The 24968-nt window shown below is 43.6% G+C and overlaps 1 protein-coding gene across 4 annotated transcripts; it reads right to left on the bottom strand.

The window, feature by feature from the left end:
* Nucleotides 1-206: 206 nt before the first annotated feature.
* rasgrf2a (Ras protein-specific guanine nucleotide-releasing factor 2a) lies at nucleotides 207-24000 on the bottom strand. Of its 4 annotated transcripts, XM_084036074.1 has the most exons (29): nucleotides 23258-24000; nucleotides 14896-15002; nucleotides 13281-13428; nucleotides 12436-12525; nucleotides 12109-12362; nucleotides 11704-11783; nucleotides 11327-11520; nucleotides 10998-11107; nucleotides 10794-10912; nucleotides 10458-10621; nucleotides 10290-10356; nucleotides 9888-10024; nucleotides 9723-9805; nucleotides 9392-9640; nucleotides 8870-8962; nucleotides 7474-7982; nucleotides 6270-6395; nucleotides 5330-5419; nucleotides 4663-4769; nucleotides 3837-3949; nucleotides 3439-3499; nucleotides 3315-3344; nucleotides 3031-3134; nucleotides 2792-2876; nucleotides 2198-2395; nucleotides 2028-2107; nucleotides 1823-1940; nucleotides 1669-1737; nucleotides 207-1570 (listed from the first exon to the last, which is right to left on the bottom strand). In XM_084036074.1, exons 1-29 carry the CDS (start codon nucleotides 23534-23536, stop codon nucleotides 1475-1477), a joined length of 3960 nt encoding a protein of 1319 aa, XP_083892200.1. In that variant the 5' UTR covers nucleotides 23537-24000; the 3' UTR covers nucleotides 207-1474. The 4 variants fall into 4 exon arrangements, with proteins under 4 accessions (XP_083892200.1, XP_083892201.1, XP_083892202.1 ...); XM_084036075.1 differs by lacking the exon at nucleotides 3315-3344; XM_084036076.1 differs by lacking the exon at nucleotides 8870-8962.
* Nucleotides 24001-24968: the final 968 nt, after the last annotated feature.

Raw genomic sequence — 24968 nt, 5'->3', positions numbered from 1 at the left:
AAGAAGAGGCCCAACGCACAAGTTCCTGCCAGGGCTTCATAACGTGACGTTGGCATCCCATCAGCAGTATCGCTGCATTTCTGTATTTAGTTGTTTAGCTGGTTTTCTTGAGCTGGTGTGTGTTTGTTGGGCTCTCAGAGCCGACCATAACCTCCTCGAACCACCATAAAAAATATTTTCAACTACATTTTAACTTTTTGCTTTTATTTTGTGTAAATATCTGTACAATACACAGATAAATGCATGGAAAAATACAAACAGCAAAGCTGGAATTTCAAAGTATACAGTAATGTAAGAAAGCAAAGGTCTCGTGAACTAAAGCATTTACGCATTTTGTAGATTCCTGACATCAGGAATGTGTCAAAAATACATAAATAAACCTAATAAAACTCTAACAGTCAACTATAAGGATAACAGTAACCTCAAGGAACAGAAGGGACATCATGTTATATTCATGCTATAAACAATGAGATTATTGACATTCTTTACAAATCAACAGTGCAAAGATATTACTATTTTACTAATACAGACAACAAGGTTTAAAATAAATATTTAAAAAAAGATTAAAAGATCACATTGACAAGGAACTAATATTATAAGTGATACATGGAGACGAAATTATACCGTAGGACTTCGTATCACGTAATAAACATTTTAGGAAAATTTAAATTATTCAAAATTTGTGTACAAAATCACCAACATTACAAAACCGAAGAGACATGATTTGTAGCTTTTGATTGTCGAGCAAGGTGATTAAAACTTAGATTGCAGATTTTCAGAATCAGAACGTGTGAAAACTATGTTGTTGTTTCGTTTTTTTTGCTGTAACATGCAAATTAAATTCAAATGGCCAACGACCAACCTTCAGTGTGAGCAAAGAAATAAAAAAAATGCTCCTGTGAGCCTCAACGCCACCATGAAACCGGCGAGTTGGTGAGGATTAAGGTAGATTTGAACTGGACTTCTGCTTCTTGGGAAACCCAGTGTGTCTCGAGATCAAGGCTGGACTACCAGTTGGACAAACTACGTCCCATGCTGATGCAGTGCGTAGATGCATGCTGCATATTTTACTTTTATTAACTCAGGGACTACCAGCAGTAAACCAAAAAGCTATTTTTGGCCCCTGGGGACCTGAAGCAGGTTCATCACACAAATAATGTAAAACTCATCTGACAGTATTTAAGTGAGACTATGGAGGCAGATTGTTTTGTATTTTTGATAGCAGCAACTGGTTACTTTCTAGTGCCATGTTTAGTAGCAAACAGAGTTGCGCACGTTAAACAGTACTTCCTGCTCACTAGATTCATCCATGCAAGGCACATTTTCTCCTGAGTTTCCTAAGCACAATAAATGGTGGTGTTTCTCAAGATTCTCAAGTTGCTTCGATTCATGATATATATATAATTATATATAATATATATATTCATGTCTGATATTGTGAGATGTGAAGTTACTGTATGAAATTAAGTTATAATTAGCCAGGTGGTACTCTGGGTTCGATCTTCAGTGAGAGCTCGTAGAGGGTATCTTCATCCATCACTAGTGTCTTATCCAGCAGGAACTGAGTCACCTGAGGGGGGGGGGAGGACATATACAATATTTTGTGTTAAAAGTTAAATGCCAATCACTTTCATTTTGGAGAAATAATGCAATTATTGCTGAACACACCTTGGGTTGGTGCTCTATCCTGTAAGGGGCTTGCTGGAACTGACGAATCTCCCGGATAATGTGAGAAATCTGAGAGCGCAGAGACAGAGTTAACAGACAGCCGACCGTTAGCTTAGCCCCTGTTGCTTAAAAGTTGCTTAAAGTATCTCGTTACCATCCTCATCTTGGAGAAGTTCACCAGGCCTTCCTCCGTGAAGTTGGGCGTTCCCTCCTCAATGAAGGCCAGATCAGTGAGGTACATGCCCAGGTATGGGACGCATGGAGGGTTACAGCTGCGCCGCACAGACACACACAGCAAACATTAGACACGTTTCTAAGAATTTAAACATCCATTTTCTCTGGTAACGGGCAGTATTTACTTTTTCAGCGTCTCCCTGAGATTCTTGAACCTCCCTTCTGATGACACCGTCTTCTGCAGCCGGTCCATGAGCGCCTTAGTCTAGTAAAAAGAAACACCACAAAGAATCATAAAGTTGTTTGTGAAGGAAGCAGATTGTATTTTTAACAAACCCATTGAATTTATTCCAACCTGTTTGCAGACTTTTGCCCATGTCTTCTTCAGCCTGTAGATGGCGCTGCGGTTGAGAGCGGAGGTGATCTCCAGCACTCCGTTGTAGTTGTTGAGGCAGCGGCAGATGTCGGCCACCGCCAGCCACTTTTCTATGGAGCTAGCCCTGGAGCCCACGTCAGTGTGGGTCATTATCTGAGACGCTACCAAGTTACTCATCTGGGGAGAGAGAAGCGAGTTTCACTCAGGTTACCAGTTAATTAGGGACGCAGAGCTAAGACGTGTCCTTCTCATGTTAATACAGACAACGTAATGATCACACTGGATCAACACCTCTGAAACAGTTTCAACAAAAAGCCAACAGTGTAACCTCTGTGAAGGGAGGACGTGACAAATGAGTCAACATTTGGGTTTAAATTACTGTAGAAGTTATTTAAGAATGGAAGTTATGTGATGAATAAATCAACGTTGACCTGGTTTCACAGAGGAGACGAACAGTGGTCTCCTGGGTGAAAGTCCAATGTTTTTAATTAGGAAATGCAGAGATGCTGTGCGTTACATTGAGTAGGAATAGCTATGAACGGTGTAGGAGAAGCGCATAGAGCTCAGCCTCACGTCATTGAAATGCTGGCTGGTCTTCATGATGTAGGGAGTCCTCTCCGTCTTGTCCACCTTCATCCAGCCCTGGCCGAGGAACTCCCTGCAGGAAACGGACACATGCTGCTACATTTTACCTAAAAAACTCATTTACTTGGATACAATTCTGAGATGTAGGACATTTACTCGTGGATGGAGTATTTTCATGTTGCATGTTGTATTTCGCAGACATGCGAGGTTCGACGCGATGTACTCACTCGTAGGGAATACCCCTGAACACGATGTGATCCAGCAGCGTGATCTGTTCCGCCAGCTCCATGGCCGACAGAGAATCAAAACACTCGGCTTTGGGACTCTCCGCCTGGAAAACAAGCACAAACCGTCTGTAGTACGGCACAGTAGCTTTGAGGTATGACAGCGCCACAAAAGTACTACGTTAACTACACTATACTATACTGGGAGTCCATCTGTGAGACTGGGAATTAACCACAATACACAGTAACTGGGCGTCTAGCTGCTGGAGAGTAGTAGTTATTCTTACCACGATGAAGTGTAGTAGGGGACAGCTTTTCTGGAGATAAATTATTTCAACAATTGCTGAACAATGTACTCAGATTATACTAAAATGTAAGTACTTTGTGGTACTAACAGGTGGTAATACTGACCATCTGTAATATGTCTTCTATCTTCAGTTGAGAATCGTCTTGTTCTTCTTGAGAAAGGCCACTGAGGAGCGAAGCAGACGTTTCAGCTTGTGTGCACAGTACTACCACTGAGGTACTACTGGAACCAAGTACATCGTTATGTAGTACCATGTTATGCAACTTTATACTTCTAAACAACTGCATCTCAGGATGTAGCTTTTAGTTACTTCCTGCTTAGAGAAAACCACGTATCTCCAGATATCGTAGTACAGCACTAAAAATATACATTCAAGGTATTTCTGCACACACACGTGAATTTTTTATAAATATTATTCCACAATGATGCAGATATTTAAAGAGTAATAAATATACAAAAAAAAAAAAAATCCAGATTGTGCGACTCTTTACTGACTTTGCACCTTAATATGTTTGACGTTGCTTTCCTCTCCTGTGGCAGCAGGTCTGGATCTCGGAGCACCTCCTCCAACAAGCAGATCACCCCTATCTTCAGCTCACTGTTCATGTCAAAGTCCTGGTGAACAAACACATTTATAGCTCAGTTACATTATTATTACTGGAGCACTTCAGGTAATATCCCACACCACATACCGTTTTACTTTAATGCACAATCAGGTATTTATCAGTCAGAAGCTTCATTCAGGAGAATTTTAACTGGTTTTAACATCTAGAGAAGTGTTATGGCTCCACCTAGTGGTTTAAAACAAACACTCTCTTTGCACACTTGAAGCTTGATTTTTTCGGATTGAGAAAATCCCTCAATATGCCGCGATCGCAGCGTTTATACTGGACTTTAATTTAGGGCATCTCTTTTTACACAAACATCTCGGCGTTGAGGAACCAAAGAGAGCGTGACGTGTAACACAACGGCGTTGGCGGTAGTTTTGAGATTAGTGGTCGTTTAATAAACTGATGGAGACTCCGATTACAACAAATGTTTACTTTTCAGGCCACAAACATGGAGGCACAAAAATAGCATCTTATGTAATCTATCAAGTAAACGATTCATTTCAGTGTTTCCCCGGGGAGGAAGCTGACCTTTCTTCATGCTGGGTGGGAGGAAAGACGAGGAGCAAAGAGCAGCTCCGCCGGGAGAAAGGAGAGACAGGAGAGGGGGACGCACATGGATGGGAAGGTGGTAGAAACGGACCCGTCCTCCCTCCAGGCCCGAGACCTGTCCTCCCCTCCAGGTCTGAGACCTGCCCTCCCTCCAGGTTGTGGACTCACCTGTGAGTGTTTGGAGACCCAGTGTCGCAGCACGTTGAGGACTCTGTTGGTAGCAGCTCTCCGGATGATGAATTCTTTGTCGCAGACTTTGTCAGAACTACTAAAACCTGGGAGGAAAACAAAAACATTTAAGATCAGGGCAACAACTTTTAATGTCTGAGGTCATTTTTGTCATTTAGCTTCCTGTTAAAAATCAAACAACGAACGGCGGTGGAAGACATATTCACATCTTTGTTTTGACCAACTTCCTGCCAATCCTGCTGACTTTACCCACGATGCACCAGAAAAAAAAACTGGCTTTTATTGCCAAGCAAAATATTGCCATACTGAGCTGTATCAAAATGTACCCCCCCCCCCCCCCCCCCCTATAATATATTTGAATTTCTCCCTCATGGATGGATAAAGTTTGATCTTAATCCCTAATAATACAATGTATCAGATGATTATGATCCGTATTATTGATCTCGATCTGCCTCACAACTAGAAGCTTTAAAATAAACGTATGGAGTAAAAAGGACAACATTTCTCTCTGAATTAATTGTAAATACTCAGGATCAAGTACCTCAAAATACGACTAAAGTGCAGTACTTGAGTAAGTTGCCACCACAGACAACAGTTCCCTCCCTCAGTTTTGTGACTTTTGACCTTTACGGCGTGCCGTGCTCACCCTGGGAGCTGCTGTGGCCGGCGGCGGCGGTGGCGATCGCAAAAGCTGAAGCGGGCGACATCGTGCAGCGAGCGTTCTCCCCCGGCGTGACTGCAAGGAAGCAGCGACATTAAAAAAAACGGCAAGAAAAACCACGAGTGTGCGTCTGAGCTCGTCTGTGTGCGTCTGTGCTTGTCTGCGTGCGTCTGTGCTTGTCTGTGTGCGTCTGTGCTTGTCTGTGTGCGTCTGTGCTTGTCTGTGTGCGTCTGTGCTCGTCTGCGTGCGTCTGTGCTTGTCTGTGCTTGTCTGTGTGCGTCCATGCTCGTCTGTGCTCGTCTGTGTGCGTCTGTGCTCGTCTGCGTGCGTCTGTGCTTGTCTGTGCTTGTCTGTGTGCGTCCATGCTCGTCTGTGCTCGTCTGTGTGCGTCTGTGCTTGTCTGCGTGCGTCTGTGCTTGTCTGTGTGCGTCCATGCTCGTCTGTGCTCGTCTGTGTGCGTCTGTGCTTGTCTGTGCTTGTCTGTGTGCGTCCATGCTCGTCTGTGCTCGTCTGTGTGCGTCCATGCTCGTCTGTGTGCGTCTGTGCTTGTCTGTGCTTGTCTGTGTGCGTCTGTGCTCGTCTGTGTGCATCTGTGCTTGTCTGTGTGCGTCCATGCTCGTCTGTGCTCGTCTGTGTGCGTCCATGCTCGTCTGTGCTCGTCTGTGTGCGTCTGTGCTTGTCTGTGCTTGTCTGTGTGCGTCCATGCTCGTCTGTGCTCGTCTGTGTGCGTCTGTGCTTGTCTGTGTGCGTCTGTGCTCGTCTGTGTGCGTCTGTGTGCGTCCGTGCTCGTCTGTGTGCGTCTGTGCTTGTCTGTGTGCGTCTGTGCTTGTCTGTGTGCGTCTGTGTGCGTCTGTGTGCGTCCGTGCTCGTCTGTGCTCGTCTGTGTGCGTCTGTGCTTGTCTGTGTGCGTCCGTGCTCGTCGTACCTCCCGACTGTCTGTAGCGGAGATGCCGCGGCGTTGAAGGCGAGCGGCAGGGAGACATGTCGCCCGGCTCGCTGCTGGCTGGTGATTCAGGGAGGAACTTGTCCAGAGACACCGTCTCCAGGACAGCTGTTAGAGGGACAGACAGACAACAACGTTTACAGCGTGGCGGTCGTCACGGCAACATTTCTCCTACCAGTGGAGGAGGAAGTAGTCACATCCTTTACCAAAGTAAAACATCACGCTACAAAAACACTGTTACAAGAAAAAGTACTAACACCACACAGTCAAAACACTGTAAAAATACTGTACAAATAATATACAGTAAATATATTATGGTACAAGTAAAAGTACATGGTGAAAATACTCTAACAAGTACTATTATCACACAGTTAAAATAATCTGTGACAAGTAAAAGTACTAATACCACACAGTTAAAATAATCTGTGACAAGTAAAAGTACTAACACACTACTCTCTGAACTGGAGAAACGTGTTGTAATTGGCTCATTTTAACCCGATCAAATCACCAGAAGATGTGCCGTTACGTGACGGCCCTAAACTTAAGCATATAAGGACGTCTGTTCTGTTTGTGTGTGGGAGCGAAATACAGTAAACAACATGTATTTGTTATAAAAGAGATCTAAAAATACTTTATCTGGATCAAAAGAAAAAACAGCATTGAGCCGTTGTTGATGCGCTTCTTTGGCCTTCTGGGTCATGAGCTGCTGTATTTGGGCTCCACATTTCACCCATTCAGTAAGTGACTCTCCTCTTAGGGAGGCACTCCGGCTGTTACGTAACAGCTGTTAGTCTCTCTCTCTCTCGCTCTCTCTCTCTCTCTTTCAATTTGTTGTGAGATTTTCTGACCCCGTGCTTCGCCGCCGTTTTTGGAGTGAACAAGCTGTCGGCCGGAGCCAGATGGTGATCTCAGAGCGCCATTGTGCCCCTGTTGGGTAACCATGACCCATTTATGCCTCCCGCTGCCGAGTCTGTTTGGGTTGGCGGGGCAATCATCAGTCAGATTCAAAGGTCATATTGGAAATAATAGAAATCTCAAGACTTTGAAGAAGAGCTATTTAAACGCTGCACGTCTGTAAAACATAATTTCGTAGCGTTACGACAGCCGACGCCGCGGCGTGCGCCCACACGTGTGCTGATGTTCACATGGAGTGTGAATCACGGGCTTCTGTGCTCCGGCTACGTACCCCTGCGGATGCTGCGCCTCAGCTTCCCACAGAAGGCGTCGAGGCGAGGCAGCTCTCCGCTGACGTCCTCCCCTGCAGCCGGGCTGGGCTCCGGGGAGCCGGGCCCGCGGGTCAGGTCCAGAGGGGCCTTGGTGGAGACGGGGGGTGGCGACGACAACCCGGAGGCCTGGGGGAGGCTGGGGGAGCGAGTGGCGGTGGGCGGAGGGGAGGAAAAGCCAGAGGGAGGCCTGGTGGAGGTGGGAGGAGGGGAGGAGATGGAGGGGCTGTGAGTGGAGGTGGGGGAGTTGGCTGCGGAGGAGGTGGGGGTGGTGGACAAGTCCAGCACCCCAGCTTTGCCACTGACGGGGGAGTTGAGCGAGAGCTTGCGGCAGTGGACGGGGGAGGAGGTGCGAGTGGGGATGGTGAGAGGCGGGGGGGAGGAAAACTTGCGGCACAGCCTCGGGGATTTGCTGTTCAAGGGGTCCGTCCCCCAAGAGCCCTGGTTGGTCGCGAAGAAGAGCTCCAAAGACCTGAGGGACAGGAGAAGAGAGCGTCTGTAGACCTGACTGGCAAAACCACAACTCTGAAGGTGTTCACAACAAACATGAAGCACATTTTCCACACAGTATTGAGATTCTTCTCCCGTCGTCACAGAATCAAAAATGGAGCCAAAACATATCGTAGCGGTCTGAGGTCCCCCAGAGGTCCAGATAGAACCTCACGAGTCCAGAGACTGAACCAAACTACATGCATAAACCAGAGACGTATTTATGTCATGTCATGTGTTGATGGAGCAGCTACAATGTTAGCATAGCCTAGCACCCATCAACCAGACTCTGTGGCTAGCTTAAAGTGGTTAGCTTGTCGTCTTGCAGACAGACTGAACAAAGCATGACTTCAGACTTTTTACTGATCGATTATGTAATTATTTTCTGATTTTTTTGCAATCAAATCACAACAGAATTATTTATTTTGGATTCATCCAGCTGTGATTAAACGGGTGTTCTGCTATTCAAGGTGAATACAGCTAAATTAAATTATTGTTATGTTATGTACTCAGACAGTACAGCGTGGTAAAGCAGCAACAGTATTCTGGCTATGATGGATGAAACCTTCCTAACACGAGTGAAGCGAATAAACACAAATTATCCTGCAGTTGAACGAGTAACTGGAGGCAAATATTGGCTTGGCGTTTGGTGTGAAGCCAGCATGAGGGTGTTTTCACACTTGGTCCATTTCAGTTTTTTTAAGAGGGAATGAATGAGATAATGAGATAAAGCACAGTGTTGCGTGTGGAAGCAACACTAAACACTTTATTGACCAGCAGAGCGATGAAGGTGGGAACAGAAAATGGACTGAGGCTCCATCAGAGGACCAGAAACAGAACAGAGTCCCTTTCTGTTGGGATGGTATTTACTTCGTCTGGTCCAGAGCGAGCTGTGTGATCTTCAGACTGTAGTCGGGACAGAGGGACATGATGGACAGACGGTCACATGAGTGTTGCTCGACCCTGGGACAGTGACAGGAAGGAGGAGGAGGAGGAGGAGGCAGGGTGGTAGATGAAGAAAGGAGGTGAATGTGGAGATGGAAAGACGGAGTGAACAAACTGAAGCATGAATCTGTTAAATGAGAGGAGACTGAAGGACGAGGACGGATGAAATACAAACAAACTTTAACTAATAGATTTCAGGTTTCCATGAAAGTTTGTCGACCAGGCTCTCACTGTTGTCTTCTAGGAAAGCGTATGAAGATATGAATAAAAAGTTGCATAAATGAGGCTATGAATGATGTATGAACAAACCCCTCGGTAAAAACCTTCAGGATATAGAGCAGCATGAAAGTGGAAAGTTTGGTGGATGTTAGTGCGACTGAAGTGGAGTTAATGCACTGCAGAAACAAGCCCCGCCTACAGGAAGTGGCACGCTCCAGCGTAGTGTACCTGATGGGTATGGAGGTAAACGGCTTCTTGTAGATGTCGGCCAGCTTGTCGATGACCACGGCGGCCGTGGTGAAGATCCTGTACGTGTGGAGGAAGGTGTTTAGGAAATCTATGGAGAGGAATCGCAGGTCCGTCAGTCGCTCCAGGAGGCGTTCCACGCTGGCGTATCGGATCTGGGGAACCTTGCAGGAGTTCAGCGTCTTGCTGAAGCAAATGTCCACGTCGTCTTTGTGCAGCCGGGCGTCGGATCTGAAGGACAAATCACGATGTCTGGTTAAAAGGACAACACTGACAGTTCTATTGATTGTTTGCTTAAATCCTCTTTGCTTACTTGATCATGTGCGGCACAGAAACTTTGGAGTTCTCCTCAAACACGCTGGTCATCAGGCCGTTACACCGGATATTATCAATGCACTGAAACAGAGGTTTAGTGACACTTTCAGTCCTCTTTAATCCCACGTTGGAGAGGGAGACGGCTTTAAAGAGGCAGGCCCACCTGGCTGATATCGCTGGTCCAGGCGGCCTTTTCTTGGCGAGAGGGAGCCAAGAGGACGACGGAGAAGGACTGACCATCGGAGGGCTCCACCACAATCTTAAACTCCAGGTGGTTGAAGCCTTGACCTGCTGCGTTGTCTGCAACGGCAAGCACACGACCCACCCCTCATTTAACAGCATATAGGAAACGCAATAACGTCCCTATTTTTGAATATTCTTTTTGTGTTGTCGCCCCTACACTCTTCTTGTTTTCATTTATATCTTGGTTATTGGCATATTTATATCTAAAACTCCTCCTCCTCCATACTGCAGGCCCGTGCCCCGCCATGTCCTTGGCAGCTGTAGTGGGGATCCATCTCTTCAAAAAACAGAAAAGTCTTGATTTGGTGTAAAATATACTCACAGTCCTCGTCGCTGGCATCTAGTTCTTCGATGAGAGTGCACTCGATCAGAGACAGCGTGCCTCCTTGCTGTTGGGAGGAGGAAAAAAAAAACTAATTTGAAGTGAAATGCTTCTGGAAGTTTGTTCCCTCGTTTCATGTATTAACTGTAATTGGGAGGCGATGCCGACCTTCAACAGGTGAAGCTTCCCTCCAGACGTTCGCGTACAGATGAGGAAGTGTTTGGTGAACAGGAAACACTGGCGCTCTCCTTCCTTCCTCAGCGTCAGGGAACCCAGGCGGACTTTGCTGAGCATCCCCCGCTCACTGCTGGACGGCAGCTGGATGAGGGAGCCTGTTCACGGGGGACACAGTCGGGAGTTAGGCTGGGTAATGCTGCCTGATTGGATTAAGTTGGTCTGACCTGACAGTGAAAAACTTTGGAGGATGGCTGTGGAATCGGCATGGAGACCCTGAAGAAGTCCGGAAGGTGATGGGTAAAAGCAGGTGTTGAAGAGGACGCTCACCTTGCCTGACGAAGGTCTGACTGGTGTCCAACAGGATGTCGCAGCCCTCTACGATCATCCTCTCTATGGCCAGGTTCTTCCTGATGTTCTCCGTGTCGCTCACCTCATCGTGCATCATCCTGACAACACCGTCACATCGTTGTCAGCATCATCACCATCGTTACACCGCTACCACCTGAACCTACGAAACGTGAACACACTCACTTCGACAGCTCCTCCAGTTTGGATTTGGCAAATTCCAGACTCTTGCGCTCCACATGCTCGTGAGGCGTGTGAGCCAGCAGCTCGTGAAGAGTGATGATGTATCGCGGAATCTGAAGAAGGAAAAGTCTGGTAATACGAAGAAGCCAAAGCTGCTTTTTCAATGTCCTTTATCTCAGTATAGTACTAATTCAAAACCTTACCGACATAGTGTATCTGCAAAATGTACTTAACTTACTTAAAAGTACTGATGGTGCAGTCAGATCTCATTAATCTGCATCCAATACCTTGCAGTACCTGTTTCGTGCTCGTGTACATGTACTTGGTTGTACCTGGAACATGGGGTAAGTGAGGAACGTCTCCAGCATCCGTCCTTCACAGGCAGCGTTGGACTCGTACTGTTTCAGCAGCTTGTCGAAGTCCCTGTTCTGCTTACAGTTGGCCAGGACCTGCAGGCTGTACTGGTGGTTTCGCACAAACTCCTGGTAGATGTTCAGCATCGGCAGCAGGATGTCGAACAGGTCCGCTGGGCGCCGAAACGAGAGAAACACGCTGAAACGCTCGTCGTCCAGGTGACAAGTCACAATGAAGCAAGACATCTTTACTTTATATGATTACTTTCACTGTGGTTTCATCTCATTCCATCAGGGTAATGTGGAGAGCATGCATACTTATCAATAGTGGGTCCAATTAGCTCTGCAGTACTCACCCAGAACCAGCGTGGGCCAGTTGGCGATCCGAGCTTGAAGACCTTGATGGAAGATCTCGTGCAGAAACATGATGGTCTCACTAGAGAGGGACAGTCTCACCGTTACTGTCAATACTAACTCAGCCATTCACTCTTCCATACTCACTGTCCAGGGAGTTTCTACCTGGAGGACTATCTGGAGGACTGTATAGGGGTCTATCGGGAGGACTATATAGAGGACTGTATAGGGGGCTATCTAGACACCTAGAAATTGTAGGTACGTTGAACAAGATGGCACCAGATGACCTCAGAGGACACTTAAAGTCCACTATATATGTATAATAAACATTCGGACAGCACTACGACATGGAGAACTCACTATATAGTGACATAGTATTTTTTTTAAAGGAAATAAAAAGCAGATACCTGTTGAGGAAGACTGTGCTGACATCGTCGTGGCTGATGGGAGGTTTCTTGGAGCTGGCGGCCATGCGGAGCGGCCGCAGGAAACAGTTCACCAGGATGGACAGCTGATGGACGTACTCCGTCTCCGCCTCCACCATGTTGAAGACGATCTGGTTCCTCTTCCTCATGCTCTCGGCGTGAGGCGAGCTGATGTAGTCCTGGACGATGATTTTCCACTTCCTGCGGCACAGCCAGCCACGCATGAAGCTCTGCACCTGCAGAGCCCGAACACGCCAGATGTCTCTCTTTGCTCTTCTGTTATTATGTGAAACCAAACCAACGGTTTACCTTTTTGATCTTTTTGATATCGGGGTCTTCCTCCTCTTGGTTGCTCTGGCAAGGCCGCATCCTGTCCTTGGTTTTGTTCACCACGACGATCTGCCACAACAACAGTCACCTCATGAATACGCCGGCACAGAGGAAGGTTAAAATATTCATGAAAACAACACATGGATCTCCCGGGGAAACAATCACGAGCACTCGTTTTGGACCTGTCCAAAAGTAAATACCCAGTGGCGTGAGATTTATTCAGAATCAGAGACAAAAATGACTATTTATTGGGACAAACACTAACAAATATTAAAAAGTTACTTATTCGGAAAGTATAGAGTAGATAGAAGACAGGTACGGTGTCATTCATGAAATCTTCTCCATGAGGCTTCAGGAAACTAAATGTGAAGAAATGTAGTAAAATCCCATGTTCTATTTTTGTGTTTTAGAATTGCATTGTAAAAAAATAAACAGATAAATAAGAAAACAACAAATATGTGATGAGGAAGCCCGGCTGTGCTTTCATTTAAGTGGCACACATGCTCCAAACTCCAAAGTGTTTTGCATGCTCTGATCTCCGTCTGAGTGCATGCATGCATGCATGCGTGCGTGTGTTTATGTATGTATGCATGCATGCGTGCGTGTGTTTATGTATGCATGCATGCGTGCGTGTGTTTATGTATGTATGCATGCATGCATGCGTGCGTGTGTTTATGTATGTATGTATGCATGCGTGCGTGCGTGTGTTTATGTATGTATGCATGCATGCATGCGTGCGTGTGTTTATGTATGTATGTATGCATGCGTGCGTGCGTGTGTTTATGTATGCATGCACACACAGATGTGGACGCACTCATGCATACCTCAGCTTTGAGCCTCTCGATCTCAGTGTCCTGGTCCTCCAGCTGAGTGCGGAGCTGATTGGCTGCGATCTTCTCCGTCTCCATGATCTGGACCAGGTGGATGTACTTCTGCATCAGGATCTCGCGCTCGATGATGATGTCAGAGTAACTAAAAAAGGGGAGAGAGCGTGGGAAACAAGCGGGTGAGACGGAGACGTCAACACGATATGGGACTTTATGACGGATCGCAATTAAAAAATAAAGTTATGCGACCAAGTTGACTGTGGTGAATTTCTATTATCTATTTCTATCTTTTACTTTTGAATTTGCAGTTTTTACATCTACTCCACGACATCTCCAAGGAAATATTGTACTTTCTACTGCACTACACTTATTTCACACTAATTCACTTACTTTTTACATTAAACAAACATTATATTATGCAGTACTTTGTTACTAATCTATCCAGTAGTTTACAAAGTATCACAAACTGGCTCCACAATGAGGAACTACAACATTAAAATCCTCTTATGTCAGTGATTTAACATAATAATACTACAAAATAATTATAATCATAATAAGAAAAATCAGCTGCTGCTGCTGCATGCATACTTTTACTTTTGATCATTTCATTTGGCTTTTAAGTTCAACACTTTTATGTATTTTTAGACCACCGTATTGGTACTTTACACGAGTAAAGTATCCGAGTACAAGCAACAACCTGACATTATGTGTTTCTGCAGTAACATGTCTTTCTGCAGGAATAAAACAAATCCTACTGGATGTTCAGATAGACAGAAACAGGGAGGTCGAGTGGCGAGATCAAGTCTGTGATGTAACCAGCGTAGCGATACAGCAGCACCAGTGTGACCTAAATGTGAACCGCTGCGAGCAGAATACATCCACGTGTGCACAAACAAACACACACACACACACACACACAGAAAACACACACACACACACACACACACACACACACACACACACACACACACACACACACACAGACACACACACACAAAAACAAACACTCTCAGATGCTAAACAGATATGCAAAAACACGTGGTCGTTATGTCAAAATGTGCATCATCACAAAGTAGAAAATCAGCTGGAATTATTTATCACCTCAAAAGTAAAGAATCACGTGAACATGCAGGACACTTTCAGGATTTGTATCGTCACGTACTTGGTAGCAATGCAAGAATGTATTGCCAGTAATGAAATTCTGGGTGAAAACTCAACCAGATAGATCTGAGTGGTCCTGATGTGATTAACGGGAGAGAAGAAGAAGAAGAACACTTATCTATTTTCAGCTTCAGGACTATTCTTTGCTTTGGAGTGTTTTATTTTTGCTCAAGAGTCTCAAAATAGACGCAGCTTTTTCTGTAAAGGACCGACAGCCAAAAAGGTCAGAAACCAGTAGTTTTTATCAGATACAGAAATAATCCCAAGTGGATTTTTTAGAAATATGGAGAAACCTCAACCAGGTGTTGGTGAGAATGGGAAGACTGGATGACCTGAAAACATAACGGCCGTCGCTGAGGCGTTCAGAGTACATGTATAAAGCTGCATAATGATCAAGCCAAGTTCAAGTACCACTAGTCTGTACTCGAGCAGCAGCGAAACCTTCTCTTACCTGGCCTGCTGGATGCACTCCACCCACTCGTTGCAGTCCGACTCTTCCTCCGTCCGCAGCTCCAAAGGTTTCTGTCCGTCGTGGCCGAAAATCACCAGGAAGTAGTGCTGCGGTACAGAAAACAGAAGCAACGTTATCATTAAGTGATTTGCAGGAAAACTGCTTTTGCATTCTTTTTCCTGTACGACACGCGGACGTGGGGTCGATCAGGGCGGCTGCCTTTCAGTACGCCCGTCACCATTTACGGTTTTAAACTCTGCAGGAACAAGTGTGGCATCGTCTTACAGTAAAAGTAATCAGTTAACTGATGGAGCCAACAGGTTTAATCAGGTGGAGCTCCAGTTTGTCGTTTCGGTTCCTCTGCTGCTGCAATCAGTGGTGGAAGAAATATTCAGATCCTTGTTGCAAGACATGAATGTAAAAACAATCCAAGTTTTTAAAAAATGTACTTCGAAAGCAAAGTAAAATTACTCCTTGCACAGTACTCGACTGGTTGTCATTATTACAGTCTGCGTTTAATTTCTCTACATTTGGGATAGGAGTATTTTCACTGACTACTCCAGTATTAATACAATCATAAAGCAGTGAAATTATGATGATCTTTATACACAAAGTCTTATTAAAGAGTCACATTCTATAAACATCATTAAATAGTTGAAGACAGACTCAGCAGAAGATTATATGAAGTCAGTGGCCTTGAAGTAATAATAAATAATAATAATTGGGGTCGATAAGTGTCCAGTATTCCCAGTCATTCCCATTTTACACAACAAAGACCACATCCTTCTCTTCAGCTGTCCAGCAACAGAAGCTTAAAGGTCTCCATCACCAACGTGAACGCCGACGAGCAGGGACTCACTAAAGGCTCATCGGTACACATGGACATCAACTTACATAGCGCTACGCTGTGCCACTCTAAAACTATCAGTGCTGAGTGCAACGTCAACGATTCAATCAGGACCGCGAGGATCGATGCTTCCTGCTGCAAACAGCAATGCATTAAAACGTGAAAGTAACGTGATGCTGTCAGATTTGGGGCTCTCACACTTATCTGTGTTGGTGTTTGTTTTGGCATTGTATGACTATTTCATTCCCCGCCATGCCCTGTAATCTTAATCCCATCTCAATAGGAGTTTAGTCTGATTATCAGGCCACTTTATTGATTAACAACGATGGATTACGCTGCATAAAAAGACTCGGCGACAGGTTGATTTTCATACGGACCTGAAAAGTTAAAGCTTAGGCTGGTATTATAGTGAATATGTGATTGGATTGAGGATCATCCCTGACTGTTAACACTAGTGTTCCTGCAGCTCTTATAACCTAGATGACCACGCTGTCAAAACACACCGTTAGACTTCCTCCAGCGTCGCCATGCCGACATCAACCATCTAATAAAGTGACTGACAGTATATTAGACGCTCTGATGAGTATTTTCCTTGTAAAACTCACAATATCAACACGACTTTGGATGATAAAATCAGCCGTTTATAACTTTTTATACGACGCAAAACTACAGGATAGTTTGGCAACATTTTGCATGGCAATACTGCATGGACATGGACTTTCATCATTTTACCGATTAGTATTGCAAATACAAATAAACCTTCTGGTTACAATTGCCTTTTCAGTCCACTAGATTGCTGATTTCTGGGTAAAGTCAGCAGGATGGACAGGAAGTTGGTCAAAACAAAGATGGAGTGTTGGTCAGTCTGTCTGCTTGGCGGACGAACACATTTTGCTGCAAATAAAATTGAATGACGTGAGATGAACCAAGAGAAAAATGTATCTCATGAGATAAAATAGACAAACTGCATAATTGGCGGTTTAATAAAAAGAGAAGAAGGGATAATATTTACAACGGCTCCACATGAAGCAACATTTAAGCAAAATTTGTCCTGTTCAAACTCACTGGGATGTTTTCTTAAATCAGAAAAGACATCATTTAGAAAGTACACGTTTGAGTATGTAAATGCACGACAAGGCAAACTGATGTGTTTATCAGACTCACTCGCTGACCCACCTGGACACTGATCCAGGTCCCGTTTAGCAGCTACACACACTTTATAGAATGCATTTATCACTACAAACGTAAGAGAAAAGTAAACTGAGATATGTGAGCAGAGCCAACAGTATTGTAATATTGGTTCCTAAATAAACTGGATGGAAATAAATATTGAAAAATAGCCTTTAAACATTCTACGGTCTAAACTGGTAAATTAAAATGACGGGCAGTGATGGAAATATATTACTTTTTAAAAAATAATATGAAGGATACACATAATACCTTTATACGTATGTATGTTTGTTTTAAAAAAAAAATCTGGTCATTGTAGCTTTTCTCAAAACGCACATTTTTTATTTTTAATATATAAGATACAAAATATAAATACACTTCAGTTATTATCCAATCTAATCGTTTCTGTTGATAAAGCCACTATTTATCAGTGTTTTTGTAGCGAACTATTTATTCTGACTGACATATATTTGACTCGGAGGCTGCCACGAGGGGGAAAGTCGGCCTGTATAGTAATGATGTAACGATAAGCAGGCTGAGAGACACTTGCTAGCGTGTGCCGACTACCAACCAGAGAGGCTTAAGGGCTTGTTTGTGAGTGTTGGGGTGGTGGAGGGGGGGTTTACATAACCATCAGGGCTTGTACAGTTCCTCGCATTGCTAATGCAGCTTCCCCCGGCCACAAGCCTGCTTTAAGGATAACAATGAGAGAGAGACAGACAGACAGACAGACAGACAGACACACAGACGTGCCTTAAAGCCCTAGCCCTGAACCCGGCATCACTACGTCCAGTCACAAAAATCACCAGCTCATCCCTCCGACGTGCAGACGAGGAGGAGCTCACAACAAAAACATGATCTGCGTTTTGAATCAGTCGCTTCGTCTCGTCTTCACTTACGGAGAGCGGAGGATAGGAACTCAGGAAGTATTGTGTATCAGTCAGTCATCCCTTTTTCCATTAAACACAAAACTACAAACTCAATCCCACATACAAACTCAAACTCAATCCCACATACAGCATCTGCTGTAATATAAATGTGGATTAATCCACCACTGAAAATAGTACTTCAATTGTATTATTTCCTATTTAACCTGCGTGTTTGACGATACAATGACAATAAATGTGTCATTAAAAATGTGTGGAAAATGTCTGGAAAATCTTGTTGAAATCCTTCGAAAATGTCTGACAATTGCATGGAAAATCATCTCACATTCCATCAAAAACGCCCAACAAATGTGTGAAAAATGTGTTTGATAAAACTTACAATGACCAGCTGTTTTTGGGAAAATACCGCGCATCAAAGACGAGAAAGGTCGGGGAAGTTGGGAGTTATCGAGATTGTTGGTTTTGGTCTTTTCTTGTCATTTGTAGACAATAAGAAAAGCACATTATCCTAAATGGTAAATTATTCATTTTTGTTTAAGCCAATTTCCTTCAGTCTATCTGCAAAGTTTACAATGTTTTCCTCACCAAAAGTCAACCATCCACCTTGACCTGTGTCTGATTAACATTGTACAGTGCAGGCAGCGCAAAATCCAAATAAATAATAGAATGGAGAGAGTATATTCATTTCTGGAAACAGGGCTGCGTTTTCAAATGAATTCCTTGTGTCGTGTTCAATTAATTCTCCCCAGCTGATGTCCATTTAGAATGTTAATTTGATTGTAGAGCTCTTATATAACTGAACAGTAAGATCTGCATGTAGAATGTGTTCAGCCCCAAGTAAGAAACAGGTTATTCATGAGAACAATATTAACACCATTTATGTAAAGTCACCAATGCATGAACAACACAGGATTTAAAATATCCAACATTTTCTCAAACGGAAGTCAAATTGGCTCGAAAGACTTGACACCCGTCTTAGACTCGGAGAGAGACGGACTGATCCGTACAACCAGCACAGGTACCAGCCGTGTGCAGTTGTGTTGACTTGGTATTCAGACGGTGACTGCAGGCTAAAGGCCCAGCGAGGATGCTATTCTTAGTCGAGCACAGCAGCCTCCCAGAGCACCGCCGCACGTTAGCTACAAACACAGACGGCACAATCTGCTTCAACGTTCATTTTAATGTGATTTAACCGGTTATATCGTTGGTTTTATCCCAGAATTCAGCAAAGCCATCAAACATTTACATATAAATCAGAAAAATACTTTTGTTATCCATGTTGGAATGAATTCACATGATTACAGTCAACACTGACCACCTCGACCGTTTCCATTCGTCACTTTAAAAATGTCTCCATGTGTGTTTGCAGCTTCCTGTATGCGCTACAGTACATCAGCCACTTCAACTTATCAACCCTCGTCACCATGGAAACAGTCAGGTGGTGCATGGGTGAGTAGCCTGTTAGGGCAGCAGCATTAGCATAAAGCTAAAATCCACAAATTACACACGTTCCGCCGACCCTTCAAAATAAGAGCACCAGTTCAGTTGAATTTACTTTTTTTGTAATCATCACTGTACTTTAAGTTAATTTGTTGTTGTTTTTAATTATAGCTGACCGAATCAAAATCTTTACACTACATGTTTTATTTCAGCTCATCAAGTCTTTATGGGACCCGTAACTTTACCGTTTTGATTAAATCTCACCTCTCTCATTATAAAAAGTTGATTTACTTGCTTTATTCTTAAAATGTTGGATTTTACCTACCTACACCTACGCTAAAATAAACGTAAAGTAATGTAGCCTCGTTTCGGCAGCAGCTGCTTTAAAATAAAATAGTGAATTTCTCTGCTGGTGGCGTTAATGTCCACGGGGATTAAAAGGATGCTCATTCTGTAGTCTGAAATGCTCCTCGTCTGTGTAGTTTTTGTATTCATTTATTTATTGTGAGTTTCGTCGTTTATCTGTCCGGTCACTCTCATAGCTCTCACAGCTCTCATAGCGTCGTTTACACAGAAAAAGCTGTAAAAAAGCCATTGCACACGACCAGCTCGGCAGGAAACCGCAGACAGACTTGGTTCGAGACCAGCTGATAAAACATAGTGGAGCGTTCAGCAGCTAAAATTAGATGGTGGAGACCAAAAATGGAGCTTAAAGAGAAAAAATATTGGATTTACAGCCGTCAGGTTGCTAAAAACAAGACTCAAAATTGCTTCACTAATGTTCCTTTGTGTCTGGAAAATAATTCCTTTTACATGCTTGCTTGGTGTGTTTGTGTTTTATATCAATTTACAACATTTAAAACTGAAAACAATGCAGTTTAGTAGTGGGCTAAACTGCATCCGAGGACAACGAGGTAAAACAACTTTTCTCTGCCAAACTAAGAAATAAGGAAGTCGTCGTTCCCCCGAAAGCAACCGCCTCGGTTTGATGCAAGCAAAGTCACAGAAGCAGTCGCAGTCCTTCAGTGAGTTACAGTGAGCTTTTAGCCCGGCTCATAATGTTTCCAGTTCATTAGGCGGTAAAATCACAGCAGCAAACGCATCGTCACTCACTGTTGATGTTCAAATCTAACGGCCTATTTAACTAATCGTAGACAAATCCAATTAAGAGGGAGGATAAAAACATCATGTTCAGAGGGTAAACACTAGAACAACATAGAAACAGTGGAGCTCTAACATCCACATGTGCTTCAATCATTTTGAACCTTCTGTGTCTGTATTTATTTATTATGTCATGCATATACAAGTTTACAACCAACGTGGGCTAATAATAATAATAATTCTAATAAAACACCAAAGACACAGCTGCAGAGATGAAACCATTTCCATAATATATAAGCTGCATAATCCTTTGAAATGAAGGCCTACCTGCTGTGGTTGAAAGTAATAAAAGTACATTTACTCAAGTACAATTTGGAGGCATATGCACATATACTTACCACTACTTTATACTATTCTACTCCACTACATGTAAGATGGAAATATTGGGACGTTTCTTTCATATTCAAAGCTTTTATTGAGGTTTTGGACAACGCTTTGAATGTCTGCCGTCATATTTCATGACTTTCTGGTGCAAATAGGCTGATAAAAGCCACTTTGAGGAGGAAATCTTGACTTGTGAGAACAAAAGGAAGATATTTAGTCCGCTGAGATCACAGTCATGCGAATGAGAACGAGAATGTAATGACCAGCCAGATACAGGCGGCTGAATAATTAATGTCGTGTCTGTGGGGCGTGGACATCAAATGATCCCAGTTATCAATTGTAGTAGGAGTGCTTTGATGCTCTCTGATGTCCTGACTTTAATGTTGCTCCATTAGGAACCTGCTTTAGATTTAGAAACCTGCATCAGGAGGAGATCAAGCCGTTCTAACGGTTGTGAGTACGTTTTGAGCGATTTTTGAAACCGATGTATAAATATTCTAGTTCCCCTGAAGTTTTATAAAGTTAAAATAAGTAATTCAAATCTACGTTTAATTAACAGAACCTTTCAACATGACCTGAACAGCAAAAAGCACAGCGTTATTATGATGTAAAAATAAACAAATAAATAAATAAAATGGTTCCATGACGTTTTCTGAACTTAAAAATAAGCGACTGCGGCTTCATCAGAGCCAAATTAGCTAATTTTAAAATTTAATTATTTGAAAATTGGCGAAATATCTAAAAAATACAAAATAAAAATGCAAAATATTGGTGCCGATATTCTGCCGGGCCGTTAATCGGTCGATCCCTGGTATAAAGAACAATGTATGTACACACAAGATTTTCTCTAGTGAAAAGCAGCACTTATAAGAACTCTGCATCTCACATTGCGTTTACTTAAACAGAGTTGCTCAGTGAAGGTGTGTACCCAACAGATTACGGCGTTAGTCCTCCTCTGCATCCTGCTAGTGACTCCTTTATGTCGGGTGAGCTTTCAGGCAAACATCCAACGACACGGCGGTTCACTCTCTAGTGTAACTTCAAAAGGTCAGTAAAACAATGGCAAATGTGCACAAACAACAACCTCCAGAGGCAAGCTGCTCCCTAAAAGCTACAGATAATATTATGCGATATTTAAATGTTGGAACAAAATTATAATTAAGCGATGCTTTAAATTTGTTAGCCTTTTTTTATTATTAAATCAACTTCCTTCTTCAGAAATGAATGTAACTCGTCAGTGCCTCTCTTTGTGTGTGTTTTGACGACAGTGAAAATGTAGTTTTTTGAAAAACAGTCGTTACTTTACAGACCTACAAACTCTGGAGAAGTGAAAAAGGTGACAACATGCAAAACTAAAACCCTCTTCATTCACTTCTACTACCCTGGTTGACATAAAAAAGGTGACTGTAGCCAAAAGGTGACCAGTTTGCAGATGTGCTTTAGTTGACGATGGAGGACAAACTGGTGACAATATAATTTTTCTGACGCGCTCTGATCATTATTACCGGTTTGATTGTTATAGAAATGTGCAAGATTTCAGCCCAAAGTGCAAACAAAACTACAACAATCACCTTGTGCTTCTCAGCAGGTTTCCAGCCATGCAAGAACATTAACTGTGACCACATTAAATCTGCTTTTTCCTGCTTTCATAAAGACGTATGGTCGCGACTGAGCCGGGGCATCATGTGTCCAATGTGCGGGAGAGACAGATTACCTGCGTATCGATGAGAAGATTAGATTTGACCGATATAATCCACGCGGGATCTGTGTGTGTGGAGCAGAAAATGAGCTTTTGCAGTTTAGAAAATGATGCTGCTGATGGGATGAAACGTATCCTCAGACACTGCAGCAGCAAATAACAGGAATATGGGTAATTTCAAATAAGCCTTCACAGAATAAATATTTTCATAAAAGGGCCTATTCTGTTTGAATCATTAATAGTATTAGGACATTTTCTATAAAGGATGCGTTATTATCTAAACGATATTAGTGTCCAGGATAGAAGAAGTAGGAGAGGATGTTTAAGTGGAGACACTACATATAATAAAGTAAAAAATAAATAAATAATCACCATGCAATTCCACAGTTGACAGTTACATTCAGCCTCCTATTCTTTGTTTAACGGTTTTCTGTTATGCAAATAAGAGACTAAATAGATGCTAGTTTGCATGAACTTTCCAGTATGGTAATGTAAAGCCAGGTTCAAAATTCTCGTTTCATTTTGTTGACAACGATTTTAACAGAGATTTCTCATTGTGTCACTCCATAAAGTTGTAAAAACATTTAAAATATATGCTTTAGTGGATGTAAAGGCTGCTTAAGTGGTCATATACAGAAAACAACCTTTAATATTGACAATATGGGAAGTATATGCGTGTGTGTTTATAAACACACACACACATACTGACAGAAAAGAGGGTTTAAAGTGGTGTAAAAGTTACCAAAATAAAAGCCCCATGAAAAAGGAAGATTTCCTGAACCAGCAGCCTCCATCCTTGAACTGGTCTAACTGGGATCTCTAACTGGGACTCACCTGCTGCTTCTCCATGGGCTCCTTGCTGATGGCGGAGACCTTGGGCGCAGGTGCGCGCTCGCACGTGCATCCCTCCAGCAGGTAGATCCCGGAGGGCCTCGTGCTCTGGTCGTTCTCGAAGTAGAAGAGCACGTTCTGGTGGAGGGCGAAGTACTTCTCGGTCCAGCGGCTGTTCTCCGTGGTCTTCTTGCTCAGGAAGCCGCGTTTGGAGCCCTCTTTGCGCGCGACCACCGACAGATACAGCGCGTGGCCCTCGTTGTACCGCACGCCCTTCTGCATTTTAATCTCAGATTTGTTTTTTTTTCGGTGCCAACTTCCAAAGCGCTAACCCCGCGGCGTCACATCACATCGCCAGAGAGAAAGTCTCCGTTAGCAAAGGGAAGGTAATCCGGGTTTAGCATGGGAGACAAAAGTTGGGAGAGTCCGCGGAGCAGCGCGCATCACACTCTCCGGCTCACCGCCTCGTTAAGGTCGGCTGACCCGCCGCGGCAGACGCTCTCACGACGTCTCCATGCTCCAAACTTTGGCGAGGAGTTAGCGGGGCGCTCGAGCCGACGACCGTTCCTCCGAGCCCGCGCGGCGACAACGCTGTCATCAAAACAAGAAGGCGGCGAGTCGAGAAACAGAAATAGACCGAGGGAACAGACGGCGAAAACAGAATCACGACGGAGATCAGCGTTAATCGGCTTTCACACCACCTTAAAGAGACAGGTCGCTTCAGCCCGACCGCCGCGCGCCGCCGCCGCCGCTGTCTTCTTCCCGCTGCGCCTCGCCGGAGGAGCGCACGAGCGCAGGAACGCCCCTCAGAGTGCAGGTGCGCGTGAAGGGGCCAAAAGTTGAAGTGGGTGACATCGGCTGACCTCACTTCTAGATTTAAACGACTGGTGGTTGTTGTTTCTTTTTAATGTCACCAACATCACCAACATGTGATTTAATTTTTGAATTAATTTTTTTATTCCCTTTTTTAAAATCGAGATTAAATTAACAATACCTTTAAAAAAAAAACGTTTTAGATCACATCCCTGGTCATATTGTACACCTATATAACAATGTTTACCAAAATTACCCAAAAATCTATTTATATTTTTTGATCAAAACCATCTTTTCTTCCTGCAAATCAAAATATGACATGTGCTTACGTAAGATAAGAAGAACCAATTTCAACCAATAATATCATGACATCCGACCATCGATCAAGCTGCAACTTTTAGTGATGAGTGTGTGTGGAACCTCAGTCCTCTGTATATCCTGTTAATCTAAAAATACCCTCATTCAATGCATCTTCGCATTGACTTTATATGCAATTGTGCCACACAAAAAATTTGCCTCGATTTTGGTGTGAAGGCCCCAATCACATTTGCATGCGCTGCTCTCTTAAGCTGGGTGGTGCCACATTTTTCTAGCACACACACACACACACACACATACACACACACACACACACACACACACACACACACACACACACACACACACTTGAAAGGTGGACAAAAGCAGAAGTTTCTAATTCTGTAAACTGGTTATGCTTCAGAAGCGTTTGTTTCTGAAACCTTCATCTAGCCTGAACGCACAAACAGATGTTGGTGGGTGTTTGTGTTTGTGGGTGTGGGTGTGTGTGTGTGTAAATGAGACAGATGTTGTGTGTGTGTGTGTGTGTGTGTGTGTGTGTGTGTGTGTGTGTGTGTGTGTGTGTGTGTGTGTGTGTGTGTGT

Source organism: Eutrigla gurnardus (assembly GCF_963514095.1).
Source record: "Eutrigla gurnardus genome assembly, chromosome: 19".
NCBI lineage: Eukaryota > Metazoa > Chordata > Actinopteri > Perciformes > Triglidae > Eutrigla > Eutrigla gurnardus.
This window is presented reverse-complemented; position numbering and strand designations above follow the sequence as displayed.